Genomic DNA, 27,946 nt, shown 5'->3' with positions numbered 1-27,946 from the left:
AATTGTAAATTTTTGCAATAAAATTAATCAAAAAGTGATAATATTTCGCAAAATAAACGGAAAAACTAGAAAAATAAGAAATAAAAATGGAGCGGCTGTTGAAAGTCTGCGACTTGACGTGACGGTGTTTGCGGTGTTGTATACCGTACCCATTGATTTTTATTTGATATGTTGGAAATTGCAATTAATATTAATTGTCAAGGACTAAAAGAAAAATAACACTGAAAACATAAATGCGTGGCAATTTTTTAAAATAAATATCGACACGTACACCGAGAAAAATTTAGTTTCAAATACAGTTCAACTGAGTTTTTAGTGGTCAAACTGGTTTGTAAATGGTATGTAATATAGTTAGGTTTTTTGAAGTTAAAGTTTTCCCATTCAGCTAGTTGTTGTTCTTTCCGGTATTATTGCCACGTGTCTGGCCGTGAAGCAGACAGATTTTTCCGTGCATATCAAAGGACAACTTGTGTGTGATGATGTCCCTGCTGCCAACATGCCAATGGACATTTTTTCTGAAGCACAAATGTGTAAGAGAGTTTGAAATCGTTCAACTGAATCTAAAATCTTTACTCTCAGTCAGATACGAAGATTTTATGGATCGATGGACAAACGAGAAAGGAGAATTTGATTTCAAAGCCTATGTGACAACTGATGCTTATATGATTACTCCTTATGTCGTTATCATTCACAGATGCTGGGAATCTAAAGAAGTTCCACATCGTTGCGATCGGAAAATCGTCCAACCAATCCCACCACTCAATGTCACTGTTAACTCGAAGACTCCTGATGAGAAGAAAGTGTACAACTTTGGAAAAGTCGATCTTCGCTTTAAGAATCCTGCCGAAGTTACTGTGAAATGTGGATAATAATAATTTTTGTTTGGAAATCATAAATAAAGATGTATAGGTCATAGATCTCATTTCTCTCGTTTTACATTTCTCCGGCGACTCATAGTCACTGCAAAGTATGAAGTGGGCGTGTCTCCCCCGTACACAAACAATCGTCTCAGGCGGAACCCGTGATGTGTCGGCCGCCGCGCTCAGTCACCTCGAAGACCAGCGGTTCTTTCATCGAGACCATACTATACAGAATCATTTCTGCAGTATGTATCTCGTAATTCCCATCAAATTGGTAGAGATGCCAACTGCGATGAAAGGGAGACGGGCAGGCCGCGAGCGTGAAGCAGTCCTTTAGGGCTTGATGACCGCACGGAGCCAATGAATTTTGGAGCCGTAGTGGCCTGCTCTTCTGAGCAGTTGTAAACTTGTGCTAAAAATGCTAAATATTCTCATAGCAAAACCTTGAATAACAAACATGAATAGCTTTTATCTAGAATACACAATTGTTCGGAACTACGAAGCCAATTGTCATTGGATCCGTTGGACGTAGCAGAGTACTTGGCGGCACAGAAACCTCGGAATGAGTACGAGAAGGACGAGGATTTCGTATCTTGTCACCCACCCCTGGCTGGGAATGATGACATCCACCGCACCAAATGATCATTCTATCACTGATCATAAATACATTCTTATTAAGAAGGAACTTCCTTGTATCTCTTATTTATTAGTGTTAAACAAGAAATTATCAAGCGAGAAAAATGATTATTGAGTTGTTTCAAAGAAATAATCACTTAATCTCCAAAAATCGGTCAAATAATGTATTGGTTTATTTAAATAACACTTCCTTGTATCTATTTCGCTGAACTTATACGCATTCTTCCGTATCTCCATTGCTTCCTGGTTTTATCATGACCCTGACCATTTCATTTTTGTATAAAAGAGATAAATGAATTCATTTAAGTCGAAAATGAGATCATTAATTCTTTTTGTTATTCTTCTTGTTGCATTCGCAGCCGCTCGTCCAGTCTCTGAAGAAGTAGATCGAGTTAAGAGAGACTATGATCCAAGAACTGAAGCTCCAAGACGCTTGCCTGCTGATGATGACGAGGTTGATGGAGAAGATCGTGTGAAAAGAGACTACGATCCAAGAACCGATGCTCCAATCCGTGTTCCAGTTGATCCAGAAGCCGAAGGAGAGGATCGTGTGAAGAGAGACTTGTCTTTCAGTCCAAATACTGAAGCTCCACAACCACCACCAAAACATCATCCAGTTCCAATCGAGAGTGCCAATTGAAGAATATAATCTTATTTTAAAAATGTTATTTTATTGCACAAAATATGTAACTAATAAAGTACTGCATAATAGGAACATACGGCGTTATTGCTCTAAATTGTCCGAAATGATCAAAGAAAGCAAGTTTCCTTAAGGCTTGAAATAGGTTTTCTTCTGGAACTTTTAAAATTCTGTGAGTTATCGTTTTGTAATTTTAAAAGCCAAAAGATTCGAAAAAAAATCTAAAAAATGTTTGAAACTCCATAAAACTTTTTAAAAAGTCGAAAACTTCAACATTTCAGAAATAAAAAAAATTAAGACTTTCAGACTTGCACAAACCCTTTGAGAGATTTGGGGAACTTTTTTGAAAAAAAATCATTTCTACCAAATCCTATGATACCGGAGGAGCTCCTTTTTTTGGAAAGATTTATATAAAATATTTATAACAGACATACGTAATTCCCTTCTCCACCAGGACATACAGAGCCCCCTATAGCTGCCCTCTCTCACTCTCCTTACCTTCCCAGGTTTTGCATTCATGTGTTGCTATAGCAACCAATCCTGAGCAGAACAAGCATTCGAAGCTCACTTTCATTATTATTATCTGATTATTACAATGGAAGAAGAACACGAAGAAGAATCACATTTATCTCAATCCGACACAGTTGGATCCGCAATTGTTGAAGATGGACCAGGAAAAGAATATGAAATTTATATAAAAGTGAGTTTCTAGTTTCACATATCTGTCTAAACTTATTTAAATATTTAAATTTTAGAACGAAGAATTGGTGGATAAATTGAAACTTTTGAATTATGAAGATGGTTTCTTGAAGCTTGGCGTCGTATACAAACCGATTTTGAAGTACTCGTAATATTTTTAGAAACAAATCAGAATAAAATTAATTTCAGGCACTACTTTGTAAAGTCCAAAAACGTTGGAGAGCAGTTCTTTCTGTTCACGTCATTGGCAGCTTGGTTGATCAAAAAATCCGGAGATGAATCTTACAATATGCCACAAGAGGTAAATATTTTTACTCCTAATTAGAATTGAGAAAAATTATCTTTTCTACAGAAGGTACATCCGGTAACTTTGGAAATGTACCTAAAAATTCCAAAAAATCTAGTTATATTGTATTATTTTTGACATTTAAATTTTTTTTTTGCAAATCATATTTAATCAAAATTTGGTCTTTGGAAGTTATATTTAATTTTTCTTACTTTTTACATATTTTTAGTTGTCAATAATTGTAATATGTGAAGCAAAAAACAGTTAATTTCAGTTTGATGATCCCAATTCAACACTTGCAAACATAATGGCTGCGGCTAAGAATAAGGTAAGTTTTCATAATTGAAATTTAGGTTAGATTTTTTAAACAGAAAATTCGCGCAAATTTTTATTCCATCAAAACTATAATTAAATTTTTTTTTTAACTAAATTTCAAGAAAATCGAAATCTATCAACAGCAGGGGTGTGCGGAGATTGAATTTTGGCAATCAAGTTTCGAGAAATTTTGGAAAATGCGATGAAATTTTAAGTAAAAACCAATCATATACTAAGAAAAAAAATTATTTAAAAAGTTTGATTTGAAAATCGCCGAAAATATAATATTTTGGTACTTTCCGGGATCGGCGATAATGTTTCACAAAACATGTCCATTGCCGTACACCGGATACAAACCATTGAACACAAAAATGATGGTATTTAAAAAAAATCAAATTTATTAAAATTTACAAAATATATTCACATGAAATTCATGTTTATTCGTCGTCATCGTCATCCCCATTTGATCCATTTTCAGCTGAATATTCTCTCTTGAATCTCAGAATATCCACCATTTTAGCATGTCCTTCAGAGTGATGTTGTTCTTCTTCAGCAGAAACTGCGTAGGCAAAAGAGAATAAAATAAGGAGAATCAGAAGAATTCTCATTATTTTTGAAGTAGTTGATGGTTTGAATGGGTTTATTGTGACATGTTTATATACTAACTTCTTGTATCAAATTTTGGTTTCGAAACATCATGAGACACAATTAAGGCTATAGATCAGAACCGTTTTTCTTGATAAAATCAGAGATAAAGGTCATCAAATAAACATAGACAGTAAGGTCAACTGACCTCAAATCATTGATAAATCACATGCCAAATTGAATTGGATAGATGTAGTTTGAATGAAGCGAAATTTCATGAGATGTAGTTGATGTTTTTAATTGGAAAAAACTTGAAATCTCGCACTTTTCTCATGTTAATCCAATTTTCTAGATTGCGTAAGTTGACAAGATCTTTCTTGTGTTTTGAACGGATGATTTTTCATAAAATTTAGGAAGAAAATTGAGCTTTGTATCCAGAAAAATATTATATTTTAGGATTCAGGGGTTTCAGGCATGCCTGACTTATGCCTGCCGCCTACATTCCTGCTTTTTCAATAAGAAATCCAATGTTGGCACACTATAGGTCGTGAACTTGATCATTTTCTTATCCAAGTAATTTGCTAAAAATCCAAGGTTTACATTAATTTTGGCAGTAAGCTTACTTAGGCACAAGGCAGGACTAGGTCAATTGGTGTTCTTACTATTTAGTTGTAAAGAATTAGAATTTCCTCAAATACCTACCAAATTTGAAATTTTTAAATCAAACTTGTAAGAAGAGCAGTAAAAATCGATTGTACAATTAGAAACATCGGTTGAGAATATCTAGCCAATTAACAATTTTTTCTGGGTAAAAATAAAGTAGTATTTTATAAATATTTATCAAAAAACATTAAAAAACAATTGAGAACCCGTATAAAACGAGAAAAAAGGAAATAAATAAGACCTTAGAAACGTCAAGACTAGAGAGTACATCCATTATCCCCTTCCTCAAAATCTGTTGATATCAGCTGATGAATGTAGATATTCCGATAACTTTTATAAGTCACAAATTCGCTTGCCACATTTGTGCACCGTAATCCGGGGAATGCAGGAATGTTACAGTACTCTGGGCCTAAAAAATTGGGAGGTTAAGCCGAAGCTTCCGAGTTGCTCACCTCGACATGTTCCAATATCTTTCATACTGTAGAATATTCGATTGTAGCAAACTTCGATGAGTGGGTAGTAAAGGGAAACTTTCGGCAGTCGGGAGTAAATCTGAAGAGCCAATTCGAATTAAAATTGAACCGATTGAATTTAGTATTATGGAACATATTTAGTAATACTTGAATCTACATGCACCCATCCATGTCGTATTTTTTGAACAGAGATTTTTTTTTCAGCAAACACACTTTTTATTTTCACAAGCATTTTTTAACCAACCGTTTTCATAGTTCCCTGAGACACACGATTTTTAAATTTTCTTTGTATTTTAAGACCATCCGATATTTTGTAAATAGCTCGTTTTGTCGCATTCAAGTGATAAGGGTCGAAAAACGGAGGATTGGAAATTTCTGAAAAATTCTACCAGATGACATGGAACTCTTCACAGAAGCTCACTTGATCTATTGAAAGTTGGAACTTCAGGAAATTTCCATATTCTCAAATGATAAAATGCATTGACATCAACTGGCATCACTTTTTGCTCAAATCCTTCTTTAATTGCATACGATCTATGGATCCATGTACTATCGACTCGTTCTGGTCGAACTACCAGCTTTCCCCATTTTTGTTCTCCCTGAAAATTGATTAAACTAGTGATTCCATAAAATTCAGAATTTTTGTGAAAACTGTGGTTTTTATTTCCATGAACTCACTTTGAATTTCATCGATGCCAGCATTGAAATAGGTGAATACAACGCTGGTGTCATTGCTGAAACGTATGTTTTTAGTTGATTCAATTTTTCTTTTTTCTATCAACTCACAAGATTCAATGGAAGTCTGTGTCATATTATAAACGACCGCACCGGCCGTGGGGAACATTTTAAACGCCTGAAATGGTATTTTGGGACAATTTGGAGACATCCAACATCTTCAACACATTTTTCGCAAGATTTAAATCTACGATTAGAAATATTCAAGTGACAGGAAGAAGTTCCGCGTGTCGATTGGAAATTAGAAAATATATCTCATAGGTTCTGACACTGATGTTCTACATGAAGTTATTTTATGGTCAATTTGATTTTCGGCTTACATGGTCCAGATATTGCCAGAATTCATAATTAGAACTGCATCTCATGGAAAAAAGTTAAGCGGCAATACTAAACCTTCCCGGAATTTTTTGAACTTGAAGGGATTTCAGCTCATTATTCTACCACTTTTGAGTTTTGTAGAGTCTCTCCAAATTTAGCTTCTTTGAACTTTCAATGATTTTCAGAGATTTTATGTGTAAGATAATCACCTTGATAGCTTATTCCAAAAAAATAATTCAATAAAAATTGTATGGTTCTACTTGAGTGGTGTCTTTTCAAATGACATTTTCATTCAGAAGTTTCATTCAGAACTCATTCAGAAATTTTGTATCAAATATTTTACTATTTTACTAATATCCCACCTGCGTAAACTCTTCATAATAATTTTTGCCCAACACTGGAACAAGGATGTCATCTGGATCCGGAAATACAATAAACTCTGCGGCTTCCTTATATTGCAGTAGACAATCAGTCATAGCTGAAGCTTGATTCCGGAACTCAAGTTCAGTGTTTGGATCGAACATCGGAGACGCGGCACGAGATTCTCCAATTCTTATAGCAGACCAAGGAGAAATTCTGGTCTAAATAATAATTTTTGAACAATTTTTTTCGGCATTTCTGGGAACAGGTTGCATACATTTTTGTTATCCTTAATCAACTTGAACAAATCCGTAATGATAGATCTCACATAGAAATGCATGAATGCACCATAATGAGAGTATATCTGAAATATTGAATGATCGTGGAGTTCCTGATGAAAAGTTACCTCAACAGTTGCAAGAAGAAGCTGCCATCTTTCATTCAAAAATAACGGAGAGAAACATGCAACAACTTTTCGTGGTGTTTCGTATGGAGTTCGGAGGGATAACTGAAGTTTTTTTATTGATTTTCATTTAGGATGGTGTGGCTGTAATGCTTCGGCTTTTTGAGTCATTTCTTGAAATTCTTCCTAGTAAGGTTGAACAATTGAGACTTTTTATGACCTCTAAATCATTACGCTTTTAGAAGGTAACTTTTCAGGAAAAGTCCCGGGTAAAGTTATTCGTTTTTCTTAACATCAACTAACCTCCATTCCATCAATCTTATTAGTTGATAATTTCAATAAAACATGATCTTCGGGTACTTGCCCAACAGCTAGATAGGGTACCCATTTACAGAAAAATGGAATTGTATTTATTACTGGTTGAATTTTGAACTGAACTTCCACGTTTCCTTGCATCGTCTCGGCGACCACGTTTAAATTTGAGTATTTCAAATGAAATACTTGAACAGAATTGAATAATATTACAGCTGTATTTGGTGGAAAACTTTTTGAATTCTCATAATATGTCGTCGATAAAACCACAATATCGTCGTTTCGTGCCACGTAGTCATGGAGAATGTGATTGTGTTGACGATCGAATATTGTTAATCCTATGAAAAAAATATTGGGGGGATTTTGAGCAAATACTGAGTGGGTACATCGTTTACTTCATGAATTTTCAGACATTTTCGAATCTATTTGAAAGCTTAGTTAACTGCAACTTGGATAGGTATTTTCTTTACAAGGGAAGTCTTTCAACTTAATCCCGGACTTCTAAATGAAACCTATGTCATTTTGAAGAAGACCCTTTAAGTAGGTCCCTACAAAAAATTTAGCAGCAGAGGAGCACTTTGACCTATAAAAAAGTTGAGCTGAAATTTCTATCAGTGCATTTTTTCACAACTTTCAAGGCCCGTAAAATGCCTCCAAATGTGAATTTTTGTAGATTTTTGATGATTTCCAGGATGTTCAGGGGCCGGAAAACATTCAGAATTTTTTTTTGGAATTTTTCAAAATTTTCGAAAACATCTGAAATTTTTTGAATAAGTCCATGGCAAAATTTTTCAGTGAAAAATTAAACAAAATTTTTTTCAGAAAAGTTATTTTATGCCAAAAATGGATGCTTTTACATAATTTAAAAAAATTTCGACATTTTTCGGAACAGCAAAAACAATTTTTTGAAAAAAAATCGACATGCGGAGTCGAACCACAGACTTAAAAATATTAATCGAACGGCCATCCGTCGTCGATTTTCTTTGTAATTGAAATAAATCACAAAAACCAGAAAACGTGACTCTTTCATATCTACTTAAATAAATACGAACGTGAGAAATAGCATAGGAAAATGAGAGGACGCAGAGAAAAATTTTCAGAGCGACTTTTTTCCAGTTCAAAGTGCTCCTCTGCCGCATGCTTCATCATATAAAATCTCTGAAATCAGTACTATCTCGGGGGCAGGAAGGGCGTTTCGGGGAAAAACGGCACTCTAACACTACTTTTATCACTGTAAGTTATCACAAATTCAGTTTTTATCACATGCAAACATCAATTATGTTACGTTGTTAAACGGGATAAATAGATATATTTAATGAAAATTAATGATTTCAATATTCTGCAATTTTCACATGGAAATCATCAAATTATTCTAAAGTTTATTCTAAAATTATTTATAAAAAAATCTCACCTGCTAATATAGTGACAGCAATTAAGAAACCCAAGCAAACAGCAATAAATATAAATAAACGAACAAAACGCTTTCCTGAAAGTTATAGTTAATTTTTTTCTATTCTGAACCGTTTTTTTAAGATTTCTTTAAAAAAGTTCTGAAACGATATATAGAGGAGCTAGTGTGAAGTGATTATAATTTTGTATATATTTTTTTAAAATAAAATCTTCCAAACTCAAACACGTTTTCAAAGTTTCTCAAATTTGATGTCCTGAGGCCATTGAGATCAGAAGCAACAATTTTTAGTAAGGCTTTCTCTCATAAAATTGGATTTCTTTCTTATAACTAAACTTTATAATAAAATAGGCAAGTAGTTAAACACATATTTTAGAAGGTTGAATTGCAATTTAAAATGAAAACCAGGCAAACTATACCTTTAAATATCAACCCGCAACTTTTGAGCATCATTTACTCAACTTCCCCAAATTTATTTTGAGTTTTTTCGGAAATAATACAAAAATATTCAGCTATAATAAAAATGTGAGGTAAAAGAATGAAAAGGAGAAGAATAAGAGAATAAGGCACAGAGACAACGGAAGAATCTACGTATTCGAAGAGTTTCTAGATTTAATCTTCCTATTCCGAAAAGGTGTCCTTACACTTTTCTCTAATTCTCATTATTGTGTTTACTGTCTTTCAAAAAATCAAAAAGTTTTCCAAAGTCCAACCTTTCGCCCTTTTTCTCAATATTATTCTAAATGTCACGTTTTACTTCAAAGCTAAATGTACCTGTAACTGTTTAGACATTTCGAAGCGGGCCGAGAACGCCTATCACCCGCCTCTTCACTTACGCTCCTTATTTTGCCTTTCTGGGAAATTTGTGACAGTTCTCATATTGTGTATTGTGTTTTCTGCGTTTTCTTATGTGTTTTCTGCGTTTGTTCTTATGATTTTCAGTTTTTTTCCAAAAAAAAGATAGCTGTGTTATTAAATGTCTCCCTTTCAAACCGGTTTTACCTTGAAGCATGAGAGAATACGAATTGAATCGGCATTTTGTGTATCCGCCAATTAGCATGGCATGCCTTAAAAATTTAGTATATATCGGGAATTTATCAAAACTTTCATTACTGGGAACATAAATGATTTCGTCACAGTTTTCTTTCATCCAACGTTCAGTATATAATATATATATATATATACATTATATCAACGTACAAAAATCTGAAATAATATTACCTCAAAAGTGAACGCTAACTCTCAATTTACTAAATATTTCAGGGAATCGCAACTGACTTCACTGCAGCAAAACTAAAGTCTGGAGCTGGAGAAAATGTGATTTTCATTCTGAACTCACTGGCTGATGCCTCACTTGTTCATGTAGGATTTCAGTGGCAGAAGTATGACTCTTGTCGAAATAAAAACAAAAAAAATTGTTTTTTATTTCAGAATGATTCCTCCAAAAGAAGAAGACGAAGATACTGCAGTGGATGAGCAAGATGAAGATGATGATAACGATGATATTGTTGAAGAACCAATGAACTTTTTGGATGATGATGATGATGACAATGTTATTGAAATTGATTTGAAAGCTCAGGGATTGGCGACTGAATCGGTTAGTTTAACGAGAAATAAGACTTTGAATTTTGATGAGTTTCAGAAGAATCCACTCCAAAGCGTTCTCCAAAGCAATACGGATGCAATAACTTGGAAACAAGAAGTTGAAAGAGTTGCTCCACAATTGAAAATTACATTGAAACAGGATGCAAAAGATTGGCGTCTTCATCTTGAACAGATGAACTCAATGCACAAAAATGTTGAGCAAAAAGTTGGAAACGTTGGTCCTTATCTCGATAATGTAAGTATATTTTCTCAATTATGTCTACGTCTACAAAAATGAAAAGATCTATTGTACGCTCGTGAATGCGTGGGGATTCAAATTAAATTAAATTGAATTATCGAACCTCTGAAATTTTATAATTTTTTCATCGAAATTCAGATGTCCAAAGATATTGCAAAAGCTCTGGAACGGATCGCATCAAGGGAAAAATCACTGAACAGTCAATTGGCAAGTATGATGAGCAAATTCCGGCGAGCAACCGACACAAGAGCCGAGTTGAGAGAGAAATATAAGTTAGTTTTCAGAATTAACAATTTTTGAATAAAAAACACACTTTTCAAAAAACACAATTTTATTGGTTTTAGAGCAGCTTCTGTTGGCGTGAGTTCTCGAACTGAAACTCTCGATCGTATCAGTGATGACATTGAACAATTGAAGCAACAGATTGAGGAACAGGGAGCAAAATCAAGTGACGGAGCACCACTTGTGAAGATTAAGCAAGCAGTGAGCAAATTGGAAGAAGAATTACAGACTATGAATGTGCAAATTGGAGTTTTCGAGCAATCGATTCTCAATACTTATTTGAGAGATCATTTCAATTTCAGCGCCAATCTTTTGAACATTATGTGAAAAAAATGGCAAAGTCTGGAAAATATTTAAATATTTGTATTGTTTATTTGACAAGTCTTGTGAAGAACCAATAAATATTTTGATTCATTTAAATAGATATCAATGTATCTGTATGATTTGAATTTCCGCGCAAAATTTTCAGCTAAATTTACCGATTTTCCTTGATATTTTTTTAACATTTGAATTTAAATTTTGAAGTTTTTTTTCAAAAAAATAGGAATTTTTCGACCAAAAAAAACTTTTAAAAAACTGAAAACTAACTGTACCTTCATCAAGTATTCCTTGGCTTGGTCTTTTTTAGATACACTCATTTTGAAAATTTCTGCGTATTATATTGCTATTCATACTTTTACATTTTTCCAATAAATAATTGAATCCTGATCCCTTATCTTTGAATAAATTGTGACGTTATGTCTAGCACCCTCATCTCATTCAAAAACGGAAGAAGTCGTCCGTATGTGCTCAAAAACAATTCCCGCGGGCTCAATTGCTCAGAATAGAGAGTTTTGCTCTTCCTCTCCTTTTTCTACTAACCCCTTGCCCCGACACCTACTAACCTACAAAACTCTCTGTATGCAGGCTCTTGGTGTTGCGGCAATCGGAAAAAGCAACTTGACTAATGAGCATGGACCCCCGGACATATGGGCGGCACAAGGCACCATGTTGTAAAAAAAAGGAAAAGAAGAGAGAGGGTGACACCACACCAATAAGTTTTGAAACTTTTTCAGGCGGACACACTAGACCACTGATTGGGACCAGCTGTGAGAAGAAGCTGGTTGAAGAGAATTATATTTCACACAATTTTATAGAAGTCCTACAAATTTTTGAGATCGGCAATTTTGGCTATACAACAACACATCAAGGCGGAATTTGTGATCGTAAAGAGTCTTCTTTTCGAGAAAAATATATAATTTCACGGCCATATTTGTTATGGATGTAACCTAATGCTGACTTGCCACCATACCGAGCCATACCTATACCCAGCTAAATGTGTCAAGATCAGGTGACCCGCGACTCATTAGACCTCTCAAAAAATTGGGCGAACCGAGTTACTGTACCCTTGTAGCGTGTACTGAAATATTTCTGGAATATCATGCTCCGGTTTCCGAGCCTGCGTATATTTTTGCAACAAGCTCACAAATCTTTAAAAAATCGACTCTTTTGTTTCACTTTTTTTGCAAAAGAGTTCGACGCTTCATTCGATATTCATAGAAAGCGGATAAACAATGAAAATCTTGAGGGAAAAAATTGGAAAAAAATTAAATAAAACGGGTATTTCTTGGGATGGGAAAGATCGGTTCGTCGGGGATTTGAGAATGTTTTGGTTTTGGTTTTGAATTCTGGAAATCGTGGGGAAAAACAAAATTGGCTATTTTATAAAGAGAGAAGAAGGATAATCAACCCGTACTCATGCGCAATTAAGAGAAAAACCTAAAAAATTATATTTTGAAAGCCTCTTTTTTGGTTTTATTTTTGTTGGTGTGTGAACTTTTTTGGAGATGGGGGATCAGGTGAATCACAGGCGAGATGCAAGAGGAGAAAAAGAAGCAGAGCAAATGACAGAGAGAGAGAGATTTAGAGAAACAAAGAAAGAAAGACACAGGGCGATGAGGAGAGAGTGTGAGAGAAAAAACAAGAAGAAGTTCCTAAGCGAAAGACACTTCATAACGACATGGGATGTCAGTTAGGTACAGGCGAGAATAATTTGGTCCCCAGCCTTTTCCAACTGATATTACCAGGTTTTGTTGAGCCAGTGCAGGGTCCTGAAATTATTTATTCTTAATGAAAAAAAATCAAGTAGTAACCTTGCTGGGCCGCCGCACTTTGGTTCGTTCACTTGCGGGTGCAGATGCAGATACTTCTCCTCGATGAACTCGTATACAGTATCCGGGAGATAACCGTCGAAGAGTATCTTTTGTTGATGATACATTTGGAGTCATTGATAGAAATAATGGGCGAGTTCCACTGAAAAAGAAACTACGTTTTCCGGGAGAAGATGCAACTTTTTAAAAATCATTTCAAATTAATTAAGGTACATATTTTTGGCAACTTCTTAAAATTTCCAAAAAAAACTCACCTATTATATAACCATACATCTTCCGGATTCGTCGATCCAATTGGATCGGCCTGCCGTATTAATGCGAATGAGACCTCGTTTTTCAGATCCCACGGACTACATTCCAGTTGAGCGTCGTGTACTGAAGATGAAAAAATTGTTTTAATATCTTATCATAAAAAAGGTTATTGTATGTAAGTTGAATAACCTTTAAAAACTACTTTTTTGTTGACAAAACTTTTCTTGAAAATTGTTCATTACGATTTTTCTAATTTTAATGCAAGAATACGGTAGCAGGTCACGATAGAAACTCTAACACATTTTTGATTATTCAAAAAAATGAAATCAATCAAAGTCACTAACCTGATTTTGATAAAACACCAACAGCTGCAAAAGGTCCGTGCAGCCATACGGTATCTCCGATTTGTTCTTTTCGTTCATACCTCGTCATTTTTGCCCAAGCTGGAAATGTGAAAAATGATGTTCCCAAATCGAAATAAATTTTTTATCTAATTTTGTTCTAATAAAATTTGATAAAGTTTTTCTTATTGAAAATATTTAAAAGTTATCATTTTTTAGAATTACATACGTTTTGACAAACTTGGAAATTTTTTAAGTTTATTGAAATTTCGTTGGAATTCAAAAAAAAAACCATCTTTTAGGTGAAACGGGTGGAAAAATTTTAGTTTTAGCCAGATTGAGGCAACCACTGATTTTTTATTCGAAAGCATCACTAAACTTCAATCAAAAGAAAGAAAAAACTCACATCGATTTGACTCGTGATGATGATAATGTATCAAATCATCAGGATCCTGTGAACTCCTTGATGTACACGGTGGAGAATCATCCGGTAGTGGAGGAGTCGCATTTGGAACTGATGGTGGCGGTCGATCCGGTAGTTCACCCGCCAGAATCTTCGGAAGTTTCGACATTTCAGCGTCATGTGTGTCTGAAATTTAACTGTGTTGCGATTTGTTTCAATAAAAAATAAATCATTTAATTATAAATAGAGCTAACACTCGTGGGGGTTTTGTTGTGGGCAGAAATTCCAAGCAGTACGATTAATTGAAAAACACAAAAAAACCATAGAAACGCAAAACCTATTTTTAGATTTTCATTGGCGGTCTGAATAGATGAACAGCTCATATTTGGGTTTTTGCAAAGTTGAGGAATTTAACGCGTTTTTTTAATATCCCAAAAAAAGCTAACCATAAAAATTTTAAAAATAGGGGGATTAAACTTTGCTCTCTATAAGGCCTACAAGCTTCATGTGCCTATAAAGTAAATTTTGCGTAAGATTTTCTTTTGCTTACTCAATATTTAAACAAAAACTCACGATCCCTGTGCCTATACGTAATATGTCCATTTCCAATGAGTGAAGATCTATGATTATTTTGTGGTACAGAAGAATTCTTATCCTCTGAACCATCATCATCACCTCCATTCGTTTCGGGACGTATCCATAATGCATAGTGGTAAGGATTGCAACATGATACTGAAAAAAGATAAATTTTAAAAAATAAGACGAACATTGATTTTTAAACTTTTTTGAGCAGATCAGTTGTTAGGTAAAAGGGATAGTTGAATTAGAAACCCAGAGTGTTAGAAGGAAATTTGAGATTTTATACAGAGGGATCATAAAACAAAAAATCTTAGAAAATTCTGGTTTACCCTAGGAAACATTGTTAAAAACTTATTAGCAATTTGAGTATGTAAGACAAGGATAATGGCGGGAGACCCCGTCACTTTTCAACTGATCAGTTAATTGAATGTCCCACCTACACGAATCAAGATTTGTTCGTAAACTTAAAAATTTCTGATTTCCAATTATTTGTAGATAAACTTCAGTATATTATTTAAAAAGTTAGATGCCAATTTTGTATGCCCACTTTTTCACAAATTTTTTTTTTCTTTTCTTTTTTCACAAACTCCCTCCCCTTTTTAGCAGTTTTGAGGGTGTTACCAAACATTGTGGAAGCTTTTTGGGATTTTCTGAAAAAAAAAAAATTCTAAAAACGCTTTTTGTAATATTTTTCTATCGAAACTTCAAAAAGTATAAGTTAACTTTTAAGGCGTTCTTTTTTAAAGTTTGCCGAAACACCGAGCTCTAAAATTACGAGCTAAATTCCCAAATTTCATGTTTTTTGGTGCTAATTAAAAAACTCACCAGTGGCATTATTAATCGTAACCCTTCCAAATCGACACCATGGAAGAGCTTCTAATCGATGTAATGCTGCGTCAACTTGTAAATCTTTCCACCTCCATAATTTACAACATAAGTACGGCATACTCATTGGACGATCGATTTGTGGAATTAGTCCTGTTTGTTTTGAATATTTAGTAAAAGTGAAAACGATTTTGAAAAAAATTAGTTCTAGGTTGGAATTGCAATTAAATTTGAAAATTCGAAAATTAAAAATTCAGTTAAAAATGATCTTGTGAGCTACGATGTTAGACTCAAACTAAAAGTGTAGTTTTCAGGTATGAATTAAAAGTCTCACCAGAATCTTCGTCCGGCGGATCTTCTTCTACCCGTTCATCCATTGGTGGTCCCGGAGCACACGCTTTCGAGTCGACACCATCACTTTCTACGGCTTTTCGTATTACCTCAACGTCTTCTGCATCGAAACCACGCATTAGGCGAAGAAATCTGAAAATAATTGAAGATTATTCACTATTACAGCTATTATTTTCTGTAGTATTTCATTTTGAAAGCCCGTAATTTGATGAAAATTTTCGAAAATATTGATCAATGATCAACAACAACATTATTAAAACAAATTTAAAAAAATGTTGCCAGTTGACAAATTGTCCGAAAAAGTTTCAGACAACCAAGCTCCTCAAGCCAAAGTGTTCGGAGGCACGTTATGCCTATAGGTATGCAGGCAGGTAGATTTGTTGCCTACGTTGGAGGTAAGTAATTGCGCAAAAAAACCTGATAACTAACTGAAAAAATTTATAATACCATTTCCTAGACCCTAGTTTTCAAATTTTTCGATTTTTTTCCTAAAGCGATTGTGGTTGTACTTTTAGGTTCTTTCGAAACCGTATTTCCAGGCAAAAATGCAGGCAAAAAATTTGCCTACCTGCATAGATTGCCTGTAAACCGATCAAATAATTTTCTGCTCGACTTGAATTTTGAGTTTCAGAAAACCTGATATTATTTAAAAAAAAAAAACAAATAGTTACCTCCTCCTGGCCCTCCGTTCATCTGAAGTGACAAGAAGACGTCGTCGCCATAATCTCTCGACGTGTCGCCGCCTCTCGCTGAACACACACCACATGCCACAATCCATCGTGGTGCATGCCGTGATGTGTTACCACAATCAGTTGGGATACTGTAGTTCTTGTCGAAAGATTGGGCACACGATGGAAATAGTGTGGGTGTTGAAGAGAGTGCCGAGAGGCGACAGACGACTTGTGAGATGGTATCCGGGATCACGCCGCGCTCTGTTAATTTATAAAATGATTGACAAAAAAAAGGTGGGAAACGGTCAGCGAAAATGTCGATTGAGAGACAAAAAGTGGTTCCAGCAGAGAAACTAAAGCAAGCTTATTTATAGTCTTATTTATTACAAAAATTTATTACCTCGGAAATTTCGATCTGTTTTCAGTACATTTTTAAATAAATTTCAAGAATTGGAAACTCTCTTTAAAAAGTGTTTAGAAGTAGGAAAAAAAGTGTATAAAACGGATCTGATTAGACTCCGCCCATTTGTTGGCTGAAGGGTGTAACTTTTAGTGTGTGAACACCATAAACATTTCGGAGTAAAAAACGAGAAAAGTCTGTTTGAAAGGGGCGAGTCGTAAACACTTGACTAATACCCAGAGACACAAGAAAAGTGAAAAAAGAGCAGGCGGAACGATGAAGAAAAAGAGTAAATCATTTTCGTTCCTGTGTTCATCTTTTTTGTTCTTTTTTTCTTGTTGTAAAATCTTTGCTCACCACTACTTCTAAACATTTTCAGAATCTTAGATTTCTATTAGAAAAGCAATTTTGGCAAAATTTCTTTAAATTTAATGCCAACCTAGCCCGGTTCCAAATTTTCAAAACTTTGCCAACTCCAGAGAGATTTATTCCAGTGTTGGTATTTTCAGGGCAAAAAATTGTCCCAAAAAATTTTTAAAGCTGTTTTGCCCTCTGAGAAACTGGCTGAAACTTTTTTATAAAACAATTTGTAAGCAGTTTATATTTTCTGTATTTAGATAATTTTTCAACATGAACAAATAATATTTCACAGTCAATCAAATATTTTTCTAGGTTTTCAGGAAACTTTTTTGTTTAGACATATTTAGAAAAAGTACAATATAAAAAAAGGGCAACTCTGCCCAATTTGAAATCCCGTAACGAGAACTTGCATGAAGTATCGGAACGGCCATAAAATAGCAAAGGAAGCCAAAATCTTATGGGGAGCCAACATAAGGGCGGAGCTAATATCAAAGGTAAAACATTGTCAACAAAAAGTTGACCGAGACGTTTTCCGAACAAAATTTCTGAGACCGGGTTGGGGAAATAAGGTACTATTTTATTCCAGTAATTAAAATTTTTATGCAGGAAACTGTCATTTTTAACGCCGCATAGCTTAATTCTGTAAGGGAACCGGGTTGAAGACGCAGGCTGGATAAACTGGGATAGGTTGGGCAAATGGCACCGGTGAGTGACGATTTTAAAATAGAGTTTGAGGATTAGGAAGAGACGTCTAGAAAATAGAGATTTTTGGGAATAAAGGAATAAACGACGCTCGTAAGGGGTGCGAGTATCGTTTTTGATGAGGGGTCGAAAAGATAGGTTACAGCGCAAGAAAACCTTACGCGAGAAAAATTTCAGAGGTTGTTCTAATTTGGCTGACATTTTCAGTGATGATGGGTGAAATATTTCGCAGCAATATTCTAACGTGGGTCTAATGTAGGTATTGAACAGTTTGAAATAAAAAGCTGAATTTGTAGATCTGAATGGCGCGAGAATCTTACGACAGTTGAAAACTGCGTTATTGACTACTTTATTGATGTGAGTCTGGAACTTGAGAGAGTTGTCTACAATGAGACCTAAGTCTCTCGTGCATTTTGACTCCATTATAACCTGTTCAGAATGTGGAATCCTATGCAACAAAACATATTGAATGGAATTTGAATAGAACAAGAAATATAGGGTTCTACTCAACTTCATTGTAATTTTGCAAGAAAAAATGTCCTTAATTACCAACAAAAAAAAGAACGGGGATAAAAGTGCAGAACGTGTTGAGAAAGAGAAACGAGAGAAACGAGAGAATGTCGGCGTCCCTCTTTTGACGTTTTCGACGGACGGACGAAATTAGCTGCCATCAATCACAATTTATTACCACGCAATATGAGCAAAAAGATATAGGGAACTAGTCAGAGAGACGCAGGATGACAAAAAAAATTGTATATAAAATTGCTCAATTTTTGGAGGCACCGAAAAAATATTTAAATTTCGGGGAAAGGCGCACGGATTTGCCCCGATGGATCCCGTCACCAAAAAAGTTTGTAATAAACTGAAAATTAAAATACTGAAACTCTTGACAAAACTCAAAAAAAAACCTTAATTAATGTAAAATCAGAAATTGCACCATAAACTCCAAAATGTTTTAGCGGGATTTCAGATTTCAATTTTTTCAGAAATTTATTGTTTTAACATTTTACAGAAAAATGGTACAATTTAGTTTATTTGAAACTTTTAGAGAATTTTGAAACAAAACTCCAAAATAACTTGTTTTTCTATTTGTTTATATTTTTGTTAGGTTCCAATTTCAAATTATTTTTTACATATAAATTAACTAAAAAATCAGGCAACATATTTACTGTTTATTTATCTTTTTGAGAAATACGCACTCTGACTTTTGAAAAAAATAGAGAAAAGAGGGGGTGGAAGAAGAGAAAAAGATATGAAATTTGGGAAATGAGAAGAAAGCTGAAGAGGGTGTGAAAATGTTTCAATTTATCTCAATTCATTTCAACAAACATGACACAACGAGCAAACTTGATTTTTTATTCGCTTTTTTAACTTTTTTGAAGGGTTTGTTACAGGGCTGTGCGGCAACCGAGTTGCCGGTTACCGAAAAGTTGCCGAAGTTTCGGCAACCAAAAGTTGACGGTTGTCGAAATTTTTTGGAATCGGCAACTTCGGCAATTGCCGGTTGCCGAAAATTTTGGGGTTCGGCAACTTCGGCAATTGCCGAACTTTTTTCGGCAACTTCGGCAACTGCCGATATCAATGTCAAACATTCTGTAGCTCAGAAAAAGCATTCGGAGAGCCTGAAAAATTCTAATATTTTGCCGTAAACGAGAAAACGACCATTATTTTTTGTGCTGAGGTGAGAAAAAATAAATTTTTTCATTAATAATGTTCATAAAATTTTAGGTTTTTCAAAATTGAGTCAGCTTAAAATTTGCTTAAAATCAGCTTAAAATTAGCTTAAAATAGAAGGTTTTTTTAAAAAGAAAACATATAATCAGGCTAATTATTGATTCATTGTTTCACTTGAATAATCGTTGAAAAACAACAGTTAAAGTACTGAAAATATTAATAGTAAGAAATCCAATAATTAAATCAAAAAAAATTCTAATATTTTAAATCTCTACTGATAGGCCATTTTTTAATAATGAAAAGTGTTATTTGCTTCAAAAAATTTTTGAGACAAAAATTATTTCTTGCAAATGTGAAAAATAAATATTAATTCGAATTTCCTCTGTTAAAATCTGATCCAAAAATCATAGAATCTGTGAAAAAAAGATACTAAAGGTTAAAAGTTTACCAAAAAATTAGAAGGGCCCGCCTTATATGAAGAACAAGAGAATTAGAGAAATATACATCACGGGTGGGGGAGGAGGAGGAGCGACAAAAAAAGTTTGTGAAATACGAAAGGACCCCCCAACGCTTCTGCTTCTTCCCGCCCGTCTTTTTCTCCCCGACACCAAATTGGTGGGGGCGAAGAGTATTTGTGTGAGTGTGTGTGCCAATGGTGGAGCTTTGAAGAAGAGCCTAAATCCGGATGGGAAGAAAAAGAAGAAAACGGAAAGGGGTTGCGAAAAATTAGCGAGCTTTCTTTGTGGGTGGGGTGATGGCAGGGCTTGTTCCCAAAGAAAGTTTTGGTTTTTTTTTCGTGTTAGGGTCGTCATCTACTTCCTCTCTTTTTCCAGATCTTTTTTGGTTTGTTGTGAAGCTACTGGGAATGTTAGAAAAATTTTGGTTTAGAAAAAGTTAGGACATTCAGAGAACTTTTTAAATCAAAAATTCTGCAGTGTGTCACTGGTTTTATCAATAGAAAGACAGTTGAAAATTTTTGGAAACGCGTGTCATTTTTGGGAATATTGTACAAAAAATTGGGATAATGGAAATTGGACTCAAAATACAAAAATGACCCAAATTTGGGCGGCCTTTCTATTGATTTTTCTTAGCTTTCCCTAAAATTAAATTCTTAAAATTAAAACATTATTCCGTACTATCGAAATTTTTTGAGACTCAAACCTAAAAACGCGCCGCTTGATTTAGATAGGTCTTGCCACGAAAATGTTTTTTATAGGTTTTATGGCACCTAAACATGATTTCAAAAATTAAGTTTTAAAAAATGTTATCAATTTTAAAATGGTGATAAACCCAGGTAATTTGTTGTTGAAATCCCGATTGAAATAAAACTTTTTACGCGGCAAGGCCCATCCGAAACAAATCCATGCACCTTTAAAATTTGAAAAATCAAAATTAAAACTAATTTTTCTACCAAAAGTTTCAAAAAGTTCTATTCACAAAATGTTTCCTTTTCACCTCAAGTTTCAGTCTCTGCAAATAAAAGTTACAAGAGAAGCCCTGTATTGTGTGTGAGAGGCAAGGCTTTATCGCTGAAGGATTGTCTAGAATTCGTCCTAGAAAGTCAAATGAACATTCAGATTCCTGCTGAACAAACTTTGACCTTTCTAAGAGTGAAAGTCAGTTTGTACTTTTCGTCTTTTCAAATAGGAAATAGCCATGCTTCCTGTTTACACCAATTTCCAAATAAAGAACCAAAAAGTTTCCAACAAAATAGGTCAAAAATGGAAATTAAGTAAACTAGCTTGATAGGTAATGCCACCAGAAGAAAAATGAAGAAACAGAAGACGTTGCAGTAAAAGGAAGAAGAAGAAGAAGCGGGTGTAAAAACGACGATGGCGGTGGCGTCGGGGAGCAAGATGAAGGGACGGCGGGAGGACTGCAAAAAGGAGAAAAAAGAAGAATAAAAGCAGAGCAACAATGGACATGACAAAAAAGGGGTTGGAGTGCGTATGTGTGGTGACAGAGACATAGAAAGAGCCCGTGTCGGCCCTCCGATTAGTTGTGTCGATGGATGAAGTAACACGAAAAAAACGTGTGCTCTTGCTAAAATGATACAATGGGTATTCCCCAGATTTCCCGTCGGGCGAGGCGTCTCCCGGCAAAGTTTTTACAATTGAAGGATGATTGTTGTTAAGAGGTGTTTAAAGAGTGATCAGAAAAAAATAGTTTTCACTGCGTGACTCCATCAATTTTTTAGTTTTCACAATACGCACTTTTGATTTAAATTTCTCACCGAGCATCTACTATAATTTTATGTTTAACTTAAATGTTGCATGAATAGAAATACAAACTTCTTCTGTTTTTTTTTTGAGCTTTTTGATTTTTTTTTTCTAGATTTTTAATATTAAAATTGGCATAAAATTGGTATCTTCATAGTTCACTTAAGAAAATCACTTGATCCTGGCTTATGCCTTCAAGCAGAAAACGTATACTCATAGATAATTAAAGGAGGAGTGGGGAAATTAATTCAAAATATGCTTATGGCACCACAATTGCCAAATACCATAGTAAAAAAAAAACTCAAAAGAACTTCTCTTTTTTTTTTGCACGTTGAAGTCGTATCTTTGAACGAAACGGAAAAATTACTAAGTAAAAATTACCATCTCAAATTATTAGTATATTGTGTGCTTTGTTTCTTGCAGAGCACAGAAAAAAAGGGAAATGGGATACTTCCACTGGGGCTAATAAAATGTCATATATGATGCTAGAACGCGCTTCCCGTCACCAAGGAATATTATTTTTTCCCATTTTTCTCAAATTATTTTCCCATTTCCAGAAAGTTTGCTGCAAAAATATCTTCCACAGAAAGACCAAGAAATAATGGAACTTTGAATTTTTCTTTCCCAAAGTTGCATCTAATCTCACGTCATAATTCACGTGGTTTCTTCGGGTGCGTGGGAAAAACTCAAATACTTCCGATTTGAGCCAAGAAAGAGAGCTCATCTTCGAAAACTGCTCTCTTCTCTGACTTTTTGTCTTTTTTCGTTTGTTTTCTTCCATCTCCTCTTATTGCTCATTCATCATCAGTTACACGTGTATTTTAGTTCAAAAAGATTGGTTTTTTGAAAGAATCGATCAAAAAAGATAGAGAGCTCGAAAGAGCATGGAAGTGAAAGAACAAAGTGTGTGTAAGTGGATGAAAATAGCTGACAAAGAATGGAAAAAATAACAGCGGCAAGATTTTTTTTTAGAGAATTTCAGAAACTTAGACAACTCCCAAAATTTCAAGACGTGCGATATATAGCAACGAAAACCTGAAAATCCTAAGACTAAATAGCTGAACGCTCGCCACTGACGCCAAGCTTAAGCCTAAGCCTAAGCCAGAGCCTAAGCCCAAGCCTTAAATTAGAGATACCATTCATTTTTTTGTAAAAAAACCTAGAGTTTTCTTGAAAGAAGAAGCAAAAGTGAGTAAAGCCTGAGCGTGGCGAACCCAATTAAAAATTTATATTGGGTCTTGTCATGTGAATTTTAGATCTCGTTTTTTTTACTTTTTTTTCCCCCAAAAATTTCTCTCAGAAAGCGCGCCATATTTCTGAGAGTCTTGAGAGTTTTGTAAGCAAATTCTTGGTGAGCTTCAAATAAAAAATGTACATTTGCATCTCATCACCTAAAACTACCGTATTCCTTCGGGAAACCATCTCTCCTAAATGTACCAAATGGTGGTGTAGCATTGTTTGGGGTGGTGTAGAAAACGGGAGGCAAAAGGCAAAGAAGATGTGATTTGGAAGAAGAAGCTGCTTGACTACAGACGAAAGTTACGGGTCCCAGGAGAATGGTTCGTCCTCAAGGCCCAGGCGAAGAGAAGAAAAAGAAAGCCACAAGTTGAAAAGTCAAAGTGTATAGGAAAAGGGGACTTGTTTGGTGCATACCCCCAACCACACCCATGTTTCTGCTCAAGCCCCATCATTTTGTTTATAAAAGTCTCAGAAAATTGGAAGAAAATTTTTGGAAGACTGAAAAGAAACACACACACACACACACACAAAAAGGAATCGGAATATAAACATTTGGTTTCCTGACTTATTTTGGAGCAAGCAGAGACAAGAAAAAAGACACAACTGCACTAGTCTCTTCCTTCCTTCCTTCTTTCCACACACATAAAATTGATGAACCGGAAAATTATTGTTATGTCAAGTTTTCCTTCCCCCCACCGAAACTTCTCTTTGTTCTTTTTCGGGAAACGGCTGCTTTGAGCACTGCAACACCACTTTTAAGAAGCAGAAAAATGATGAGTGGAATTATGACAAGAGACACAGAAAGATGGAGACAAAGATCTAATGATCATGAACAATTAGGAATCGATCTGGAAAGAGACCGTATATATCTAATAAAAATTATCAATTTTCACTAGAGATGGCAAACTCGTCATCGTTATTTGAAGTGACTAATAATTATTTTCGATTAAACATTGAAACGCAGGAAAATCAGGTCGCCAAAATATTAAGTAGATTCTTAGGCAGAAGCTATTTAAGTTTTTTGAATAATTTTATTTTCTTGAAAAAATCTGAAATTTGTTTCTCTCATCTAGATCATGCGAAATGTGCAGATTTTTTTCTTTTTCCTTGAATATTCCTTAAAAAATTTTTTTTTACAATTTTTTTGAAAACACGTTACCAGGTTTACAAAACATCTTGCAATCAAAACTGTGGAAAACCCCTTCTTGTAAGAAAATGTATCGATAAATTATTTACCTGAAGTATTTTTAAATCAAGTTTTTCTAGTTGAAAATGCGCAAAAACTTTTTATTTATACTTATTAGTTTAGCAATGCAGAGTTTTCCAGAAACTTGCTACAAGAATCCATATATATATATATATATATATTATGACCAGATCCAAGAAACGAATACACCTTGACTGGTCAATGATATTTATGTTTTAAAAAGCTTTGCAGAGTTCAGTGGCAAGCAGTAACTCTGGCAAGTGTTCTGAACGGCCTAAGCTTTCATAAAACATGAGAACATCTAGAATTACAAGAGAAAAGTTGTGCGATGATTGTCTTCGAACAGTTGGTGTCTAGTTGTTTTCAGAGACTAGAAACTTGAGAATATGCTTAGACATAGGGATATTCCCTTTTACTTTGCGATTACTGTAAGTGGCTACTTTAGGAACTTTTTTTTTTTGTATAAAACGGAACAAGGCGACAAAACTGCTCTTAAAAATTAAATCTGATGACCATCCTAATCAGTTAAAATAGAGCTGGCAAATGAAGCCCATTGCCCTACTTTGACAGACTATCAGTTTTTTTGATTTTATCACATATTTTTTCACATATAAAATATGTGTCAAATATTCATCTGTATTTTGATAATTAAAACATTTTTGATAAAGCCAACGGCAATCAAGATATACAATGCCAAAGCAATGAGGGTGCAAAGCAGATCGAAAAAAAACGGTATCACAAGGTTCTATAGTTTTGAAGGATCTTTTCATTACTACCAAAATTTTAAAGAGTTTGGAATCAGTGGGAAAAGTAGGAGCTCTTAGGAAATACGGACACCGGAAAACTTGAAGCTCTAAGAACCTTGGATACTGTATAAAATGTACTGAATTAAGAGTAATTGGGAACTGATACGTTTGAATTCGACCGAGACTCTTGCTTCTCTACCTCTTGCCCGGAAAACGCCTTAAAATTAGAAGAACTAAATGGGAGATGCTCAAAAATCCATAGAAAAAGTTTAGATAACACAGATATGGTGAGAGGAGGGCAAGTCAAGAGACAGGTAAAAGGCGCCTCCCAGCACGCCTCGGAATGTCCAGTGTGAATGGATCAGTTGTTGTGGTATGTTTGCAAACAAAAAAAATGGGAGTCCCAACAACAGAAGGGGGCGGAGAGATGAGTTGCCGGGGCCAACACGCAAATGAAATTCAATCCGAAAGCAGCACAAGAAAAGAAGAATAAGAAGAGAATGAGGAAAAGAGAATGGAAAATCGGGGTCGAGCAGTAGACAGACAAGAAAACGACGACGACTACGAGGAAAGACGATTATGATCTTTTTCCGGAAGCTCAAACAAAAACGAAAAGTGAAAGGAAAAGAAGAAAAATGAGCAGACGAGAGAACGAAATGACATTGACATTCGAATTTTGATAAACGCGAAAATGGAACGGAATTGTTGAGAATTATTTGTATGCTTTTGAATTTACAGTAAGCCTGTAGACGTCTCATCTTGAATGATCTACTGTTAAAATCAAACGGACTTTTTCTATAGAGAAGCAGCTGGCTATTTTTTATGTTTTCCAAATGAATTGAGATATGGCTTTGTAAAGTGTAGTAGTTGGGTACAAAACAAATAAAAAAATACGGTACATATTTAAAACTCAAGAATCACCAAAATTACGCATTTTATGAAGAGACTCTTGAACAGTTTTCAAATAACATATATTCAATTGAAGTAGCTCAACAAAGTGCATCAAATTTTTGAAAAAAATTAGACTTTTGAAAAAATAGAAAAGGTTTAGTTTTTTTTCTGAAAAGTAATTCAGAAAGTTTTAAACGTTTTATAGCCTTTTTGGGAGCATTTTAAATTTTTAAAAATGAAGTAATAATAGGCACATTTACCGCATTTCTTCTATTAGTTTTGCACCCCACTTTTTGTATGACCAGAATAACTTTCCAGAAACGTCAGCAAACTTGACTATTTATTTTGGTAAATGAAACATAGAATGGTTCAAATAATTTATAAAATATGGGAAAAGTACGTACATATTTTTCATAGTTTGAAAAATGCCTAGTTAAGTTTTCAATAAAGTTTGTAACTTTTTCAAAGTTGTTGGGCTTTCAAAAAATACTCTTGCAGGCCTCTAATAGTCTTGCACCCCTACAGGCCAATTGAAATTTAGTCTTGCATGCAGAGGAAATACGGTAGATGAATTCGGAAAACCCTAGAAAACTTTTCAAAATTTAGAAACCTTTAAAAAAATTTAAAGCCATCCAATTTTCAGATGTAATTAAATGAAACGTAATAAAAATATGAACCTAATAGGAAACACGTTTTTGCTGACTTCCAAAAGTATGACTGTTTGCCACAAGTCAGAGGCCATCATTGAATCAAGTAGAATTTCAAACAACTGAGTTCAAAGACTACGAGATAATTCCAGGTGACACTTTGAAAAATGAGCAGCTGGACAGTGAAAACAGCCCTCGGGGAATCTGCGGAATTTGAAAACAAATTCCAACAAAAAAAAGTTGAAACTCATTTTCTTTTTGTAGGAATTACTTATGAGTAAGAATCAAAAGAATATGAAATAGTATGAAAAAAGAAATTTGAGAGTAAATCATGCACAGGAACTTATTCCAATGTTCTTGTGCTCTTTCCCCTTTTGAACAAAGACCTCCTTCAACAAAACGGAGCCAAACGGCGGAGGATTGAAAGGGAACGGGAGAATGGATGTTAGTAGTAGAAGGCGGGAAGAAGAAAAAGTAGTAGTCATTCTATGTCTCTATGTCTCTATGTCTTTACTCTATATCTCTGGAACAATAAAAATGAGTGCTCAAGGGAGCCGGCGGGCGGTTCTTTCCATCTCTCTGTCTCTCTCTCTCTCAACCTCTCGCCATTGGATGAAGGGATCCGGAAAACCGCAGGAAGGGAGGAGAAGGTGAGAGACGATGCTTTTCGGATCACCTATCACTCATATTAGCACTTTATCAATTCTCCAACACCTTTGGCAAAAAGAATATCATCTTTCATTTTCGCGTTTTTTTTTCTTTGAAGTTCATCAATGACGTCACTTATTTAGACCGGAGTAAAGGGTACCATCAAAAACAGTTGTTTATTTTCGATTTTAGATATTCCAAAAAAATAAGAAAGTTGAAAAACTGCTAATCAAATAATTTCGGTTTTTTTTTTGAAAATTCAACAAAAACGAAAAATTGATGCTAAAAACTAAAAACTCGAGCTTAATGTTCTGCGAAAAATCAAAAATCGAACATTTTGAGTTTTTTTTGTTTATCTTAAAAATAAATAAAAAAAGTTCTAGAATCGAATCTTGCAAATTTTGTTGATTGAAAAAAAATTTAAGTATTTTTCTTTAAACAGAGGAAATCAAAAAATCCGAAAAAACTGACATTTTTGAAAATTCATTTTCAATGGAAAAAATTAATTTACAGTACCACATTAACGTTTTCTGATGTCACAAGCTATAAACTACAAGCATTTTGGTGCCAAAATTTTTAAAATATTAACTTGTGAGGAAATCCAACGCAATGTTCCTCTACAATGTTTTAATACAAATAATTATAACAAAGTTAAAGTATAAAAAATGTAAGAAACAATTTTGTTTTTGGCCGACTTCCAAAAATATGAATAGTGATATTCAATCATTTTGGCACCATAGGAGTAGGTTTTCACACATTCCCTTCTGGCGCTACCCCACCTTTAAGAACTTTTCCAAATATTTAAATTAGCTGAGCCATTGGG

The 27,946-nt window shown here is 34.5% G+C and overlaps 6 protein-coding genes and 9 non-coding genes across 16 annotated transcripts; 9 read left to right on the top strand and 6 right to left on the bottom strand.

Annotated features, from left to right (window-relative positions):
• Nucleotides 1-182: 182 nt before the first annotated feature.
• On the top strand, nt 183-917 carry nlp-4 (Transthyretin-like family protein). The gene is made up of 3 exons (NM_060349.6): nt 183-338; nt 386-530; nt 580-917. Exons 1-3 carry the CDS (start codon nt 336-338, stop codon nt 867-869), a joined length of 438 nt encoding a protein of 145 aa, NP_492750.2. The 5' UTR covers nt 183-335; the 3' UTR covers nt 870-917.
• Nucleotides 918-1,087: 170 nt separating this feature from the next.
• Nucleotides 1,088-1,260, top strand: F59C6.15. The gene has a single exon (NR_024289.1). It is a non-coding gene; the product is annotated as a small nucleolar RNA F59C6.15 (small nucleolar RNA).
• A 27-nt stretch (nt 1,261-1,287) lies between these two features.
• On the top strand, nt 1,288-1,364 carry F59C6.19. Its single transcript, NR_101615.1, has one exon. It is a non-coding gene; the product is annotated as an Unclassified non-coding RNA F59C6.19 (non-coding RNA).
• A 445-nt stretch (nt 1,365-1,809) lies between these two features.
• F59C6.18 (FMRF-Like Peptide) lies at nt 1,810-2,136 on the top strand (the record flags this gene model as incomplete). Its single annotated transcript, NM_001264472.3, has 1 exon — nt 1,810-2,136. The coding sequence occupies one exon, from the start codon at nt 1,810-1,812 to the stop codon at nt 2,134-2,136; it is 327 nt and encodes a 108-aa protein (NP_001251401.1).
• Nucleotides 2,137-2,651: 515 nt separating this feature from the next.
• Nucleotides 2,652-11,240, top strand: che-13 (Intraflagellar transport protein che-13; the record flags this gene model as incomplete). Of its 2 annotated transcripts, NM_001264468.3 has the most annotated exons (9): nt 2,652-2,836; nt 2,892-2,977; nt 3,025-3,136; nt 3,396-3,449; nt 9,957-10,075; nt 10,125-10,290; nt 10,336-10,533; nt 10,675-10,808; nt 10,881-11,240. In NM_001264468.3, 9 exons carry the CDS (start codon nt 2,732-2,734, stop codon nt 11,143-11,145), a joined length of 1,239 nt encoding a protein of 412 aa, NP_001251397.1. The 2 variants fall into 2 exon arrangements, with proteins under 2 accessions (NP_001251397.1, NP_001251398.1); NM_001264469.3 differs by lacking the exons at nt 2,652-2,836; nt 2,892-2,977; nt 3,025-3,136; nt 3,396-3,449 and adding an exon at nt 8,423-8,518 and having other exon boundaries at nt 10,881-11,145.
• F59C6.16 (Neuropeptide-Like Protein) lies at nt 3,874-4,044 on the bottom strand (the record flags this gene model as incomplete). Its single annotated transcript, NM_001136308.4, has 1 exon — nt 3,874-4,044. The coding sequence occupies one exon, from the start codon at nt 4,042-4,044 to the stop codon at nt 3,874-3,876; it is 171 nt and encodes a 56-aa protein (NP_001129780.1).
• On the bottom strand, nt 4,842-9,282 carry srf-2 (Glycosyltransferase family 92 protein F59C6.8). Its single transcript, NM_060347.5, has 12 exons — nt 9,113-9,282; nt 8,697-8,771; nt 7,277-7,623; nt 6,977-7,078; nt 6,848-6,934; nt 6,573-6,791; nt 5,944-6,010; nt 5,836-5,891; nt 5,579-5,756; nt 5,402-5,532; nt 5,137-5,236; nt 4,842-5,093 (listed from the first exon to the last, which is right to left on the bottom strand). The coding sequence occupies exons 1-12, from the start codon at nt 9,144-9,146 to the stop codon at nt 4,942-4,944; spliced, it is 1,548 nt and encodes a 515-aa protein (NP_492748.3). The 5' UTR covers nt 9,147-9,282; the 3' UTR covers nt 4,842-4,941.
• A 359-nt stretch (nt 11,241-11,599) lies between the features above and the next one.
• F59C6.17 lies at nt 11,600-11,821 on the bottom strand. Its single transcript, NR_050509.1, has one exon. It is a non-coding gene; the product is annotated as an Unclassified non-coding RNA F59C6.17 (non-coding RNA).
• A 467-nt stretch (nt 11,822-12,288) lies between these two features.
• Nucleotides 12,289-16,653, bottom strand: tag-68 (Mothers against decapentaplegic homolog). The gene is made up of 9 exons (NM_060345.4): nt 16,391-16,653; nt 15,703-15,851; nt 15,369-15,521; nt 14,538-14,696; nt 13,968-14,150; nt 13,565-13,663; nt 13,223-13,343; nt 12,951-13,110; nt 12,289-12,908 (listed from the first exon to the last, which is right to left on the bottom strand). The coding sequence occupies exons 1-9, from the start codon at nt 16,495-16,497 to the stop codon at nt 12,792-12,794; spliced, it is 1,248 nt and encodes a 415-aa protein (NP_492746.2). The 5' UTR covers nt 16,498-16,653; the 3' UTR covers nt 12,289-12,791.
• A 320-nt stretch (nt 16,654-16,973) lies between these two features.
• Nucleotides 16,974-17,116, bottom strand: F37D6.7. Its single transcript, NR_050507.1, has one exon. It is a non-coding gene; the product is annotated as an Unclassified non-coding RNA F37D6.7 (non-coding RNA).
• F37D6.9 lies at nt 16,974-17,116 on the top strand. The gene has a single exon (NR_050508.1). It is a non-coding gene; the product is annotated as an Unclassified non-coding RNA F37D6.9 (non-coding RNA).
• A 3,015-nt stretch (nt 17,117-20,131) lies between these two features.
• Nucleotides 20,132-20,276, top strand: F37D6.8. The gene has a single exon (NR_050506.1). It is a non-coding gene; the product is annotated as an Unclassified non-coding RNA F37D6.8 (non-coding RNA).
• Nucleotides 20,277-23,689: 3,413 nt separating this feature from the next.
• F37D6.12 lies at nt 23,690-23,904 on the top strand. The gene has a single exon (NR_050505.1). It is a non-coding gene; the product is annotated as an Unclassified non-coding RNA F37D6.12 (non-coding RNA).
• Nucleotides 23,905-24,352: 448 nt separating this feature from the next.
• On the top strand, nt 24,353-24,576 carry F37D6.11. The gene has a single exon (NR_050504.1). It is a non-coding gene; the product is annotated as an Unclassified non-coding RNA F37D6.11 (non-coding RNA).
• Nucleotides 24,577-26,898: 2,322 nt separating this feature from the next.
• Nucleotides 26,899-27,042, bottom strand: F37D6.10. Its single transcript, NR_050503.1, has one exon. It is a non-coding gene; the product is annotated as an Unclassified non-coding RNA F37D6.10 (non-coding RNA).
• Nucleotides 27,043-27,946: the final 904 nt, after the last annotated feature.

This window comes from Caenorhabditis elegans, chromosome I (assembly GCF_000002985.6).
Source record: "Caenorhabditis elegans chromosome I".
In the NCBI taxonomy this organism is placed as follows: Eukaryota; Metazoa; Nematoda; class Chromadorea; order Rhabditida; family Rhabditidae; genus Caenorhabditis; species Caenorhabditis elegans.
Note: the sequence above shows the minus strand (reverse complement) of the source record. Positions and strands in the feature narration are given on the sequence as shown.